This window comes from Pelobates fuscus, chromosome 1 (genome assembly GCF_036172605.1).
Source record: "Pelobates fuscus isolate aPelFus1 chromosome 1, aPelFus1.pri, whole genome shotgun sequence".
NCBI lineage: Eukaryota > Metazoa > Chordata > Amphibia > Anura > Pelobatidae > Pelobates > Pelobates fuscus.
Genome location: NC_086317.1, coordinates 170051371 through 170065918, shown reverse-complemented (window position 1 = coordinate 170065918; position 14548 = coordinate 170051371). Strand labels below are relative to the sequence as shown.

The following is a 14548-nucleotide window of genomic DNA, read 5'->3' as shown; positions in this document are numbered from 1 at the left end:
GGAGGGCAAATACACTTTAAACTTATTTGCAGTAATGCCAAGATCTACGAAAACCATAGCATGACTATGATATCATATTTAATTTAATTTTCTAGATATGCATTATCATTCTATGCATATGTGGGCAATATATGAATGCTTTTCATTAATTACACAGATTGAACGCAGAGCGTTTATTCAATGCATCTGGTCCTAATTTTGCTGGTGCCATGCAGAGAATGAGATGTATTGATTATTTGAAATGGACTCTGGCATGGATTGATGCACTGCGATTCTATCACTGAAGTTTACAACAACACATTCCTTTCTAGAATGAATTAGAATAGAACAGTGTAACAGGGTTGCACATAAATGTAGGGGTGGTGTGCGTAGAATGAGTGATGATGGTATGTGATTAAAGAGAATGAAGCAACATTTCCTGTTCCTCGTACAGTACATACCTGCTTGTAAAGCCAGCCTGTCTTTGTCACCTCCGCATTTGGATTCCTTTTCATGGAATTGGACCGTTTTCCAAATGCTATTCCCTTCTTGGACGGTCTTGAGGGCTTCAGAAACCAATATACACACACTATTATTTCTGGTGATCTCAAAACAAAGACTATGGATACTTTAATGTACAAAGGTCTGCATAGATACTGGGGTACGAACAGGAAATGTTCCCAATTAGTAATCCATCTCTACTGCTGTGTGACAGGAGGAGAGGGACTCAAAGGGAGACAAAATAATGAAAAATAAAATATACAAAAAAAAAAAAAAAAGAATCTTTATTGAGATTTTGTGCAGCTCAGTGATTAAGTGAAAAAAGGAAGAAAGGATATACGAGAATACCAGTTTTTCACTAAACACCAAACTGTAGCAGCTGAAACATTATTAACCTTAGATGATGTTGGGTGAAACGTTGTTTAATAGTTGGTTATTTTACCTACCACTGCATCAGACTGCCCCAACATGGGAAGATAAATATATTATAATGCTGTGTGTGGAGGGCTGTACTATATAAATGAAGCTAAATCATACAAACTAAATAGACTAGAATAGAGAAGTTAATGGAAATAGGTATAGATTGTCAATTAGTAGGATAACAATTTCTCCTTTATAAAGACTAACAACAGACTCTATGGCAGCTGAATGTGTTCTACATGAAACTCTCACCCTTATGGACGGCCCTTCCGGAGAGGCATCGGAAACCATGGTGTAAGAGGAGTTTTCGCTGGCTAGACTCGTAGAACGCTTCCCTCCAGCCTCAGCACTCATGTCAGACCTGGGTAGGAATGTAAGGTACCTTAATGTCATGCCAGAAGGACTACAGAGGAATATCCCCCCCACAACAGGACAGTGAAACTGTAACTCACCCCAGATGTCCACTTTCCTTTGGGATTTGTCCAGTCACTGGGTGCAAGAGAGTGGTGAAATGGTCATTGTGGCTGTAATAAAAAGAAACAAACAGGTCAGATGACTAAAGTGTGGCATTTCTGTACTACAATTTGTAAATTATATCCCGTATCTATACAACATGGACTATAAGAATAAAGACTGGTTCAGAAGTTGTCTACATTTAATGAACATACATCTTGGTGTACCAAGAAAAGAGAAAACAAAAATCAAAAGAAATGTACAAATTGCTATCTTATATAAACGTTGGTAAATGCAGTACAGAACAGAATATGGGAGTTAAAACAATGAAATTAATGGGAAAGAAATAGCATTGTAATACATTCTAAACAATCTAAAACTCAACAATTCTTAACCATAGTTTCCTATTCCATTTTAATTTGTTGGTATTGATTTCCCACAGTTTCAAAATGTTGGCAGTTTCAACTCCCCAGATGAGCAAGACACTAGCCGGTTACTACAAAAACACCATGATCCAGCAGAGTACACAAATCATTACAGCTTTATTAATATGAAGAACATCGGCAATTGGAACTGCACCACAGGGGGAGCCAAAGCCTATCCGTTTCAAACCCAATGGTCCTTAGTCTCAACCCCTGCCAGGAAAGCAGACCCAAAATTCACTTCTCTTTTTGAGTCAGAACATTTACAAACATGAACCCATAACCATAAATGATGTGCTACGACTGCTGTAGGCAACCTTTTTTGCAGTACTGCGCCAAAACAAGACCTTGAGGTCCCTTGGCATGCCAGTCCTATTCATTTCTATATTTGAGGTGTGCACGTTGTGTTATTTATAGGTGCTGTAGTTTATTTGTAAAGTTTGTGGGAAATTGTATATGTTCATGAGTAGTTTGTGGTATTGTGTATGATACCTATGAATATGGGCAGTGTATGGGGGGCTGCGTAGGAAATTGTGTATGTGGATAAGTCAGATAGTGTGTTTGGTGGTGTATCTATGTGTGGGGCTGCTTGTGGTACTTTATGTAAGAGGCTGCTTGTGCGCTTGTGCGGTTGTGTGTGTGTGTATGTGGATTGTCAGTGATGTTTGTGTGTGGGCTGTTTGTATTATTTGTATGGATGGGGGGCTTATTCTGCTTTTCTGTGTATATCTAGCAGTGTGAGTGGCTTACCTGGGATCCAGTGGGGACCAGGCTGACCCGGTACAGGTCACAGGCAGGAGCTGCGATAGCTGCCGCGGGCTGCTTTACTCCACTGTGAATTCCAGTTCACAAGTGCTGGGAGGAAGTGATCAGTGATCACTTCCTCTAAGTGCTGTCATGCATAAATTGAGCATTGTCCCTCACTACGTTTTTGCACTAGCAGATATCTCAAGTTCCGCTGGGTTCCTGATAGGCCTGAGCCTGTTTCGCTCTGGCAGCCTTGACTGACATGCAAAGCTACCGTAAGTGCCATAGCTTGCGGACTCCTGTGCTAGGACTTATAAGTAATGTAGCTATCAGTCCTTTAAAATGGTACCTACAGTACTTTTCCAATCCCAGCTCAGGGTACCGGTCCCATACAAATTGCAGGATGGGTGATCTGAAAATCTACAGAAGCTTTTAAGTCTATGTCTTCAGAACATCTGCTTGGTTTATTTTGTGTGTGTGTTTTGTTCTTAAGAGACAATGTATACCTGATTATAACATGTTGAACTAATCTTTGCTCAGAGGCAAGCAACACATGACTCCCATTGTACAAGGTTCTAAAACAGTAGGATCTTTATAGGAGATGTAGTCAACATCTGGAGTGCCGAAAGGTTGCTTACTTCTGTTCTATAGACTACATAGCTAAATGTTACATGCAATTTGGTCACCAAACAGCTACAATGTTGACAATCTCTCCCCCCCCCCCCCCCCCTCCCTTCTATGCAAACCAAGGAAAAACATGACAAACTGCTAATGTTATCTCCACTTCCACAACATAATGCTGTTTAACTGCTGTAATCATGTGTTTAAATAACCAGCACAAGAAGCAGCCACAGTTAAGTGTTGCTAAATTTAATTCCATATAATGATTTGTTCAGGATCTAAAGGCACTAACACATTTCTTAAAATAGGAACGCACCATCATATCAGCCCTCATTAAGGTGCTATTTACAGAAGGGAACAATGGCTGTCCTTGTGCTCCCTCGCTATATCTTAAATACAAACACGCCCTATTCAACATACAGAGACACAACAATCGTAGTACACCCAGTCTACTAATAGCTATTGTCCCCCAGCTAAGCACAGAATTCCATGTTTACAGGATGGGATTGTACTCATACGTTAAGAGTCAAATCAGCAATAGATTGACACAGATTGCACAAAAGCACCAATGCTGAAGGAATTAGTAACCCAACAAGCATTTGCACTGTCGATAGTCCAACATAATCCGTACCATCAATCGATGTAATTCATTTTTTGTTTTGTTAACTAAAATGAGATACCCATTGTAAAGTGCTACTGAATTTGTTGGCGCTATATCAATATAATAATAATAATAATAATTACAAAGTAAGGGACATAGTAGCTGAAATATAAGCGTTGCAGTGCATTTTTCCAGTTTAAGAATTCAAGGTGACTTTCAAAGCTAAAGGCAAAATAGCCACTTTAGTTAATACCCGGTAAAAATGACGTGACTCGTTTATGCCTAGCACTACTTATATAGGAGTGCCAAGTGAGTTCTCCTGACTGGCATTTGATGGATTAATCAAGTGATAGAGAACATGTTGAATGCTAGAACACAATAATAAATAATAGTATAGTACTGAGACAGTCCTGTAAACAGTATTTTAATAAGTTACAGAGGCGATTAGCAGTGATAAAGTGAGTAATGCCCATCTTATTTTCAGTATACATGCTCTGATGTACATCTAAGGGATTTCAGATCCAACCACCGTACTTTCCAAGATGTAACTTTTTTCCTGCTGTTGGGTAGTGTATGCAAATTTCTGCCCAGTAATACACAGAACCCATATGCTTTAATAAGAAATCCCAGATTAACTGCCCTGATTGATTTATCTTCTGCAGCATAGGAATGCTATATACCAGTATAGAGATTTCATGTGCTGGCCATGAGGAGAGAGCTCAACTAAGGTATGGCAGATCCAACAGCCAAACTTGAGCTGGATAGTGGCCAGTATTTCAAATTAAATGCTTCTAAAATAACGAAAGCACAAAACATTCTTCCGTGAGCTGTACCTGACAAAATCTATGATCTCATTTTCCTATCGACACCAAAAATACATTTTCCATCTGGTCACTGTAAAAGCTTCTTTATGTGAGTCATGTATGTTTACCAAGCGTGTGACATTTTTACCTGGCAACCGGCTCCTGCTTTTCGGTGTAGCTAGTGTTGAACCTGGCTTTGTCCATTCTATACTAATTATCCAATGACCATTATCCTCCTGTACAGGTTTCCTTACTCTTTGAAGTTAAATTCACAGATTTCACACTACCTCCACAGTAAGTAAGTGAGCCACCTAGCTACTGGTGTAAATGTTAATATCCAAACATACCTACTCCAATTACTTTAAAGAGTTACAGTGTTGTTCATTAAAGTGCACATTCCCAGTAAATGTAATATTTAAGGTTAAAATAGCCGAACAGGAAAAATTATCCAAGTCAGGTAGGCTTTCAATTAGGCTATTTTGGCTTTAACTTTAAAATTCACTTTGAATTCTCATTTTAACCCCTTAAGGACACATGACATGTGTGACATGTCATGATTCCCTTTTATTCCAGAAGTTTGGTCCTTAAGGGGTTAAAAGACAATATTGGCACATTTTATCAGCACTGGAACCTTAACGTAAAGCGGTCTCGGGTTAATTATGTGCAGTTCATTGATAAATCAAACCACATTAAATATACAACTGATATTATTGGGGGTTTTTTTAGAAAGAAATTAACACTTTACCACTTTCACTGTGCTAGAAAAATTATTTCAAATCTCACAACTTTGCTTTAAGTCACATAATGCCTTGTGGAGCAAATCCTGCAAATGTGACAAACCACTATGAAAGATCTGTGGAGATGCTCTGATATAACCAGCTTTCATTTTAGTTGTTTAACACATTGCCAAAGATCTCATGTGATCAATTTGCAATTATGCCAAAAGAGTTTACTGAAACAAAAGTAGCCTTAAAGTACTTTTGGCTTTTACAAAAAACTTTACTGTTCGGAGACAGAAAAAAATACACCCTCAATATGTATCTTTTATGAGGGTTTCCTTTTAGGCATAATGGTAGTGGATCAAGTACTGTGCAAAACAGAGCTTACAACCAATCCCCGCAGCATGTCCAACAGTACTTTTAGGAAAACCTGTCAATTAAAGACTATTCCGATACTCAATGCCAGGAGTTCAGCTGCATCTGTAGCACTAAATACTGCATTGCAGCATTGCCTTCATCACCTTGTCCTCGCGGCTATGTAACTAATGCTAGAGTTTCCTATTTTTTCACAGCACAGCTGCTGGAAGGCCTCGATATGAATGGCAGCAGTGAAAGGGTCTATTCGCTCCTATACATACCTGCCTTTGCTGTCAACACGAAATTTCAGCATGGTTCTGCTCCCTTCTGCCCTCAGAGGTGAGATGGGAGGCAGCTAATACTGAGGAGCCACGTGTGTCCCGGACAGAAGAGGTCACATCAGAGGATAAAGGGGTAGAGAACAGGCCAAGAGATACAGAGAATAAGGAGGTAAGACACGGGCAAGGACAGCAACCGTCAGGGTGCTAATTCTAGCATGCTTGGAGTTTTAAGGGGACTGGATGGTGAAGGGAGTGTCTTTGAATTTATAGATCTCTGGCTATTGTAGTGGAAAACAGGTTGAACACCTGCACAGATATTACAGTGGGGCAAGTGCACCTTTAAATTATATATGCAAGGTTATATCAATCGGAATTACCCGTTTCATCATTATATGAAATTGTTTGGTTTTTTTTTTTAAAACAAATGTATTAGTACATCTGTGCAGTCTGATACTTTGAAACATTGCTGAATCAGTGGGCCACCGTCCTCTTGGGAGATATGACATTTATTGGGAGCAGAATGGATGGGGGTTGCAGGATTTTGGCAAAATATCGTAGGGGCATGAGACATGCTTGCAATAGAATTAAATTGGCAGTTTTTATTGCAGGTAAAAAAAAATATATATACATACACATACACATACACACACACACACACACACACACACACACACACACACACACACACCCCGTATATAGCAATTGATTTACCATGAAAGATACATCACTTGCATAAGCTAAGGACATTTATGAAAGGAGGTAATGTAAAGAAAGGAAACCAATAGCATAAACATAAAGCAGTGTTACTGTGTACAGTATTTATATTGGTATACATACACCAATAATTTATCTTGCTGAGAGATGAGAGCTTTAGAGGTACAGTAACCTCCTCATGAGAAATTGTTGTCAATCTAAAGGCAGAAATATTTGAGGTAGGTATTCTGTAAGCCATAAAAATTTGAAGCACTGATAAAACAATTTTGTCTTCCCTAATATTGATATGTCATAAATCAATATGTCGCATGATTTAGAGTCAAATTTGGAGTTTTTTTTATTTATTTATTTTTAATTGACAATTATTTACTAAATGTTGCACCTTGGTTGGCAACTTACTGTTTGGTAAATAAAATGTACCAGATTTCCATGAGCAATCATTATTATTGCTCCAGTATATTTGACTGGACATAAGTGTGAGGTAGGTTTAATGGACTCTGGAGGTAAAAATGACCTGGCCTAAAAAAATAGTCCACTGGAAACATCAGGTCTACAAAGGCTACATACCTGGATTTTTTTATGTGATTTTCCTATTTGTGCCAAAAGATTCCTTCCTGTACTTCTTACATCAGTTAATTTTGAATTTTGATTTTCCTCCACTGTTTTCCAAGAGAAGTAATCCCCTTTCACTATTTCATTCTCTCTCTCTCTTTTTTTTTTTTTAAGGAACAAAAACTTCTTCATATTGTGAATGAATCTTTTTTTTTCATGGCAATATTAGATAATTGTAATAATTATATGTGTGTCTTCTTTTATGAATGCAATGACTGGTAAAATCAATGGAGCTAAAACCCACAATAGAAATAAAAGGTGTCACCAAAAATCATCTACGTTTAAATGGTGGAGTAATAGTTGTATACATATGAAATGGCACATGTGCACATACTGACACAAAATGTCAAAGTGAAGGTGACAATTTTTTTTTTTTAAATAACATGTTCTGAGTGTCAGATGGGCACCTGTACCTCATGTACGCCACCTGACAGTACAAATACCCTGGAGTCTGGACTTTCCAGGAACAGGAGAATTAAGAGTATATTCTGTCTCCCTGTAACTTAAAAAAAAATAAGTAGTTCTCTGGTTCCCCATCTATGAACTCGCTTCATGATTTTGTAGTAGACAGTGCAAATATAAATATATACACATATAGATATACACACACACACATATATATATATATATATATATATATATATATATATATAAAAACATACATACATACATACATACATACATACCAACACAGTTGTGGTGGATAAAAAGATGTGGATGAAAACCCCTTCCACCTGAAGTAAGTGGATAGTTAATTAATTGCAAAACACAAATACACACACCAGTCAAGCCATAAGACTTGCTTTCCCCACATAAATCTCACTTTAACAGTGCTCTCACTACTGCAATGGATTCTGGGTAGGCATATGCAAATTTGCTCAACAAAGAACCACATTTTTGCCACATAATTCCACTTTATACATGGATTCCTTGGACTATGTGTTTGCTGTATACAACAGATTTGAAACAACTCAGGAAGAGTAGCAAAGCCATTCCAAAAATGTGGTTCTTTGTTGAGCTTATTTGCATATGCCACCCAGAAACCCTTGTAGTGAGTAGTGAGAGCATTGTTAAAGTGAGATTTATGTGGGAAAAGCAAGTCTTATGGCTTGACTGGTGTGTGTATTAGTGTTTTGCAATGTATTAACTATATCAATATATATATATACACACACACACACACACACACACACACAGTATCTCACATTTTTGTAAATATTTTATTATATATTTTCATGTGACAACACGGAAGAAATGGCACTCTGCTACAATGGCACCTCATGGCAAGAACTCGCTAAGGATCTGAAAAAAGAATTGTTGCTCTACATAAAGATGGCCTAGGCTATAAGAAGATTGCCAAGACCCTGAAACTGAGCTGCAGCACGGTGGGCAAGACCATACAGCGGTTTCACATGACAGGTTCCACTCAGAAGAGGCCTTGCCATGGTCGACCAGAGAAGTTGAGTGCACGTGCTCAGCGTCATATCTAGAGGTTGTCTTTGGGAAATAGACATATGAGTGCTGCCAGCATTGCTGCAGAGGTTGAAGGGGTGGGGTGGTCAGCCTGTCAGCGCTCAGACCATACACTGCATCAAGTTGGTCTGCATGGCTGTCGTCCCAGAAGGAAGCCTCTTCTAAAGATGATGCACAAGAAAGCCTGCAAACAGTTTGCTGAAGACAAGCAGACTAAGTACATTGATTACTGGAACCATGTCCTGTGGTCCGATGAGACCAACTTATTTGGTTCAGATGGTGTCAAGTGTGTGTGTGTGGCGGCAAACAGGTGAGGAGTACAAAGACAAGTATGTCTTGCCTACAGTCAAGCATGGTGGTGGGAGTGTCATGGTCTGGGCCTGCATAAGTGCTGCCGGCACTGGGGAGCTACAGTTCATTGAGGGAACCACCATGAATTCCAACATGTACTGTGACATACTGAAGCAGAGCATGATCCCCTCCCTTTGGAGACTGGTGCCACAGGGCAGTGTTCCAACATGATAACGACCCCAAACACCCCTCCAAGACGACCACTGCCTTGCTATAGAAGCTGAAGGTAAAGGTGATAGACTGACCAAGCATGTCTCCAGACCTAAACCCTATTGAGCATCTGTGAGGCATGGGTGAGCGCAAGGTCTCTAACATCCACCAGCTCCGTGATGTCGTCATGAAGGAGTGGAAGAGGACTCCAGTGGCAACCTGTAAAGTTCTGGTGAACTCCATGGCCATGAGGGTTCGGGCAGTGCTGAAAAATAATGATGGCCACACAAAATATTGACACTTTAAGCCCAATTTGGACACTTCCACTTAGGGGTGTACTTATTTTGTTGCCAATGGTTTAGACATTAATGGCTATGTGTTAACATTTACACTGTTATACAGGCTGTACACTTACTACTTTACATAAATGTATGTATGTAGATAGATAGATGTGGTATAAAACCACAAGACGCAAAGTGCAATGTTTCAACAAGAGAAGAGAGAACTAGGAAGAACAATTAATTTTATACATTATACATACACTTTATCTACAACAGCATGTGTTCTGCTACAAAGTTGATTGCAATAATATGCAATCATTCTTTCTGAGATCATATTCGGAAGAAGAAAATGACTTTGTAAGAATGTATATTGAGAAAAAAAAATAGCTAATAAAGCAGTACCGCATAATACTAATTAAAAGATCACTATAGGGTCAGGAACACAAACATATTCCTGACTCTATTGTGCTAAAACCACCATATAGGTGGCTTGCCCCCCCCCCCCTAGCACCCCTATAAAAGATTAAAACCCACCTTATTCACTGCGCCAAGCGGGTCTGCCAAGGGTGAAAACATTGGATTGGCTAAAATCGGCACGGGGGTGGGGCCAAATGCGATTTTAGCCAATCAGGACCATTGAATCAATGCATCTCTATGAGGAAAATTCAGCGTCTCCATGGGGACACTGAACGGCAGGGTTGCACAGTGCCAGGAAGCCCCTCCCCAGTGGCCATCTAAGGAGTTGCACTTGGAGGTGTCCCTAGGGACAATGTAAACACTGCTTTTTTTCTGAAAAGGCAGTGTTTATAATAGTCCACTTCAGGCATTTTCATGTACTCACCAGAACAACTACATTAAGCTGTAGTTGTTCTGGTGACTATAGTGTCCCTTTAATTTTCAGAGACCTATATTTAAACATATGGGGGTATTGTTGAATTTAAACGGTCTGTCATTCGGTTTGCCAGTTGATGCAGGGCCCTCCTGTGTTCAGTCAATATTAATTTTGTGATCCGCTTCTTTAATGTAATAAAGTACATATACACCCATTGATGTATCAGTTGTATATGCATGTCTGCTCTTTGCCAGGAGAGGGAGCAATTTCATTACATTTTGTAGATTCGTGTGACCTTAATCCTCTAAGAGGGTTTTGCTGTAAAACCTGTAAGAGTTAGAGATGGCCTCATTTGGCCCATTCATGTATGTCCTAAAAGTACAATTTATAAGCAAGTAAATCCACTAAACCATTACTATCAAAATACCCTTTCACTTGGTCAAATCCTTTATAAGATTTAATTATTTTCGTTTTTTTACAATGAGGATCTATGAAAAGCATTCACTTACAGTAATCTTAAAACATTAAAATAATTTTACTGAAACTGGCATTTTTATTAAATCCCATGTTGTGTGTACCCTGGATAGGTACAAGTGATAAAAATGTAAATGATGGTGATGCATACCATCAATTTGAACGCTTTAATAATCATTCCACAACGAATATATTTATCATCAGTTCTCTAACTGTTTAGACAGGGTTTGGTTTCCCCTAAAACTCTGGGATCAAGCATTATGGGCAGACCTAGCTCACAGTAACCAGTCCCAAGAAATCGAGACAGACTGGTCCTGATGATACAAATCCTGGCAGTGGGAGGGTCTCTCTCTTTAACCCCTTAAGGACACATGACATGTGTGACATGTCATGATTCCCTTTTATTCCAGAAGTTTGGTCCTTAAGGAGTTAAGGAAGACAATTAGTGCAGGAAGGAAAACATCCACTGTTTAGCAGGAAGCAACTGCCCCGAAATGTTGGCCATCGTTCTAGGTGTAGGATTGAATACAAATATACCTGCTAAAAAGTATTAATTAAATATTTGTACTTCACTGCAATACAGATTTCTACATGTACCATCTGCATACCTCGTTCTCGTGCTACTTTAGTACTGTTTGGAACTGTTTTTTTCTATATTTAAATAAAATAGCTTACTACTACGAGGACTGTCCTAAAAGCAGAGACGGACCACTTTCCCATATCAAGGTTACTCTCACATCATGACCAGCCTGGCTGTATATTTTGGAACAGGCCGTTGCAGATAACGTGTTCCCTGGATTCCAGAGACTGAGAGAAGAAACATCTGGAGCTAATAGTCTCAGGAATGCACAACCCCCTTCCTAAGCACACAATGGTGGGATCTGCTGCAGCCCCTCAATATCCATAGAGGGGCTCAGCTAACAAAACAAACAGAATACCATTCATAGGAAACAGCCTATCACTTCAGGTGTTAGTGGTGGCCTACAATGCACAGGAAAAAAAATGAGTTTGGAGAAGAAGAAAAAAAACACATTTAATTAAAACACAAAAGAACACTTTCTGTATTTAGTACACGTAACATGCAGTACTTTAAATTAGTCGCAGTAGTACATGCTATACCTGTATAAATATGACTGTCCAAGTGCTAACTAAACCAATAAAAGAAATGATCAACTCCAATAGCATCAATAAGTTAACCTGGCACGTAATATACATTTATTATAGTGACATCACAGTACACATCCAAATAGTATTAAACAGCTAAAGATCTACTATATTTAGGGAAATGGTAGAAAAATTGTATCCCTCTAGTAGCATAAAGGGCAGAAATAAGTTCCTGAAGTCACAAACCCCCCCACAGATGTTTGACTCAAGGCCTTTATCAAAATGGTCATATCAATAAAAACGATAAAATGTTAATATGTCACTTGTGTGCTGCATATTTTAATGAACAGCTGGACACTGCATTCAGCACTGTATTTGCCGGAGGCAAACAAGACATTTGCCTTGGGCGGCACTTTTCCAGACTAATGCTTTGTTAGCCCTGGGGCAGACGACTTATCTGAGCTCCAGAGGGGCGTCGAGGGAAAACGGATTTGTAAGCTAGCGGATTTGTGACCTAGCCGGGAGCCGGAATATGCCGCCCACCTGGACCTCAACTGGCTGAACGCCTGCCCAAACAGCCAGGCCAGCAGCCCCACTGGACCCGAGGTAAAGATCAAAGGTAGGGAGTCTGGGCGGATTTAAATTAAATTAAAATATCTGAGGGGGGGGGGTGGTGTGTGTGTGTGTGTGTCTGTCTGTGTGTGTGTCTGTCTGTGTGTGTGTCTGTCTGTGTGTGTGTCTGTCTGTGTGTGTGTCTGTCTGTGTGTCTGTCTGTCTGTGTGTCTGTCTGTCTGTGTGTCTGTCTGTCTGTGTGTCTGTCTGTCTGTGTGTCTGTCTGTCTGTGTGTCTGTCTGTCTGTGTGTCTGTCTGTCTGTGTGTCTGTCTGTGTGTGTCTGTGTGTGTGTGTCTGTGTGTGTGTGTGTGTGTGTGTCTGTGTGTGTGTGTCTGTGTGTGTGTGTCTGTGTGTGTGTGTCTGTGTGTGTGTGTCTGTGTGTGTGTGTCTGTGTGTGTGTGTCTGTGTGTGTGTGTCTGTGTGTGTGTCTGTGTGTGTGTCTGTGTGTGTGTCTGTGTGTGTGTGTCTGTGTGTGTGTGTCTGTGTGTGTGTGTCTGTGTGTGTGTGTCTGTGTGTGTGTCTGTGTGTGTGTCTGTGTGTGTGTCTGTGTGTGTGTCTGTGTGTGTGTCTGTGTGTGTGTCTGTGTGTGTGTCTGTGTGTGTGTCTGTGTGTGTGTTCCAAACAGGAAGGTTTGATAAGGTGTTGTTTGTTTTTTTGTTTTGTTTTTTTACAGATTATTAACATTTCGATGATTTTATTATTATTTCTTTTAATACTAAAATATTTAAGGCTATAATAGTATATAGGTGGGGTAATCGGTTGTTGATCCAAGGAGAAATGTGAATGCCATTTTGTAGTCAACAAGGAATTTTTTTTTTCCCATGTTTTTACAAAATCAGAAGCTGGGTTTTAGCCTTCTTTTGGATCATCAAAATAAACAGAGATGTGTCAAATGCTGGTGTATAAGCATTTCTTTTTATCAATAGGAGCAACAAAAATGTATGAAAGTTTACAAAATAAAACAAAGTATCATTAGGGCCAATATCAATTGTGTGCATATCGGAACGTAAGCACACACAGCATGCTGGTGACAGGCATCCAAGGCAGCACTCTCCCCTCGTGCAGCTCATGTCCTCCCCTCTCCTACAATTCTCCCCCTGGAGAAGGGTTACTGTAAACACAATTGTGTTCTTAAAACTATTTGTAAGTTGCAGTAACCCTTTAAATTACCATATTACTAATCAATTATATTATATTACAACATGACACACTAACATGCAATTACATCTGGTAGAATTATTGTTTCAAACCCTGCATTTTTATGAACTATTTACAAAGTATGAAAGGATGTGGCATCTTGGTTTTAAGCAAAAGGGATGCTACACGACATGTAAGAGGGAAGGACAAGAAAGTTAAAGAAATGAATGTAGTCAAATCAGAACATCAGATACAAATGTAAAGGAAAATTAAACCGGTACAAGAGCACATAATGTATGCATATCCAAAATACTTTGGAGAAACATATGTGTATGTCAAGGAAGCGTACAATACCTCGGTACACAAAGTATAACCCAAGTAATAAAATGTGCTACCGGGTCTTAAGAGTGGCCGGACTTCACAATAAATGACAGACAGGTAGAATAGTTAGGACTAGCCAGAGTTAAGGGAAACCATAAGATAGACGATAAGACAGAGCCAGTTCAATGATCAATAGCCGTATTTCAAAATAGTATAAACGCACTACTAGGTCAAGGATTTTAGAGGTTTTATAGGCTGGGAGGCTATTGCCATAATGATGCTCCCAAAACTTTGCGGGGCAGTAGTTCGACCCAATTCCATTACTGGCAACTTTGCCAGTGTGCCATATTATAAAAAGGGCTGTGAGTGCAGCGGTCCATCATTGTTGCTGTGCAAGACTGCAGGGGCTGGAACTATAGCAGTCCACCGGGTCGGCACTACACGCGACCAGCAAGGAATTCACTGAACCCCTTACTGTATCAATTGGAGGGAAAAAAATACATCTAATTAGTTTTAACAATTCTGTAAATAAGCTATTTTAGATCAAAGGATGGAAAACATGGACCCCAAGGTCCAAAAAGA

The 14548-nt window shown here is 39.5% G+C and overlaps 1 protein-coding gene across 14 annotated transcripts in view; it reads right to left on the bottom strand.

Moving 5' to 3' along the window:
* The window catches only part of PLEKHA6 (pleckstrin homology domain containing A6), a 163701-nt gene that overhangs the window by 48322 nt on the left and 100831 nt on the right, over positions 1-14548 (bottom strand). For all 14 annotated transcript variants that reach the window (XM_063452315.1, XM_063452324.1, XM_063452366.1 and 11 more), the window contains 3 exons: positions 1353-1424; positions 1153-1261; positions 441-545 (listed from right to left, as the gene is read on the bottom strand). In XM_063452315.1, coding sequence (XP_063308385.1) covers positions 441-545; positions 1153-1261; positions 1353-1424 — 286 coding nt within the window. The remainder of the gene's footprint in view (positions 1-440; positions 546-1152; positions 1262-1352; positions 1425-14548) is intronic.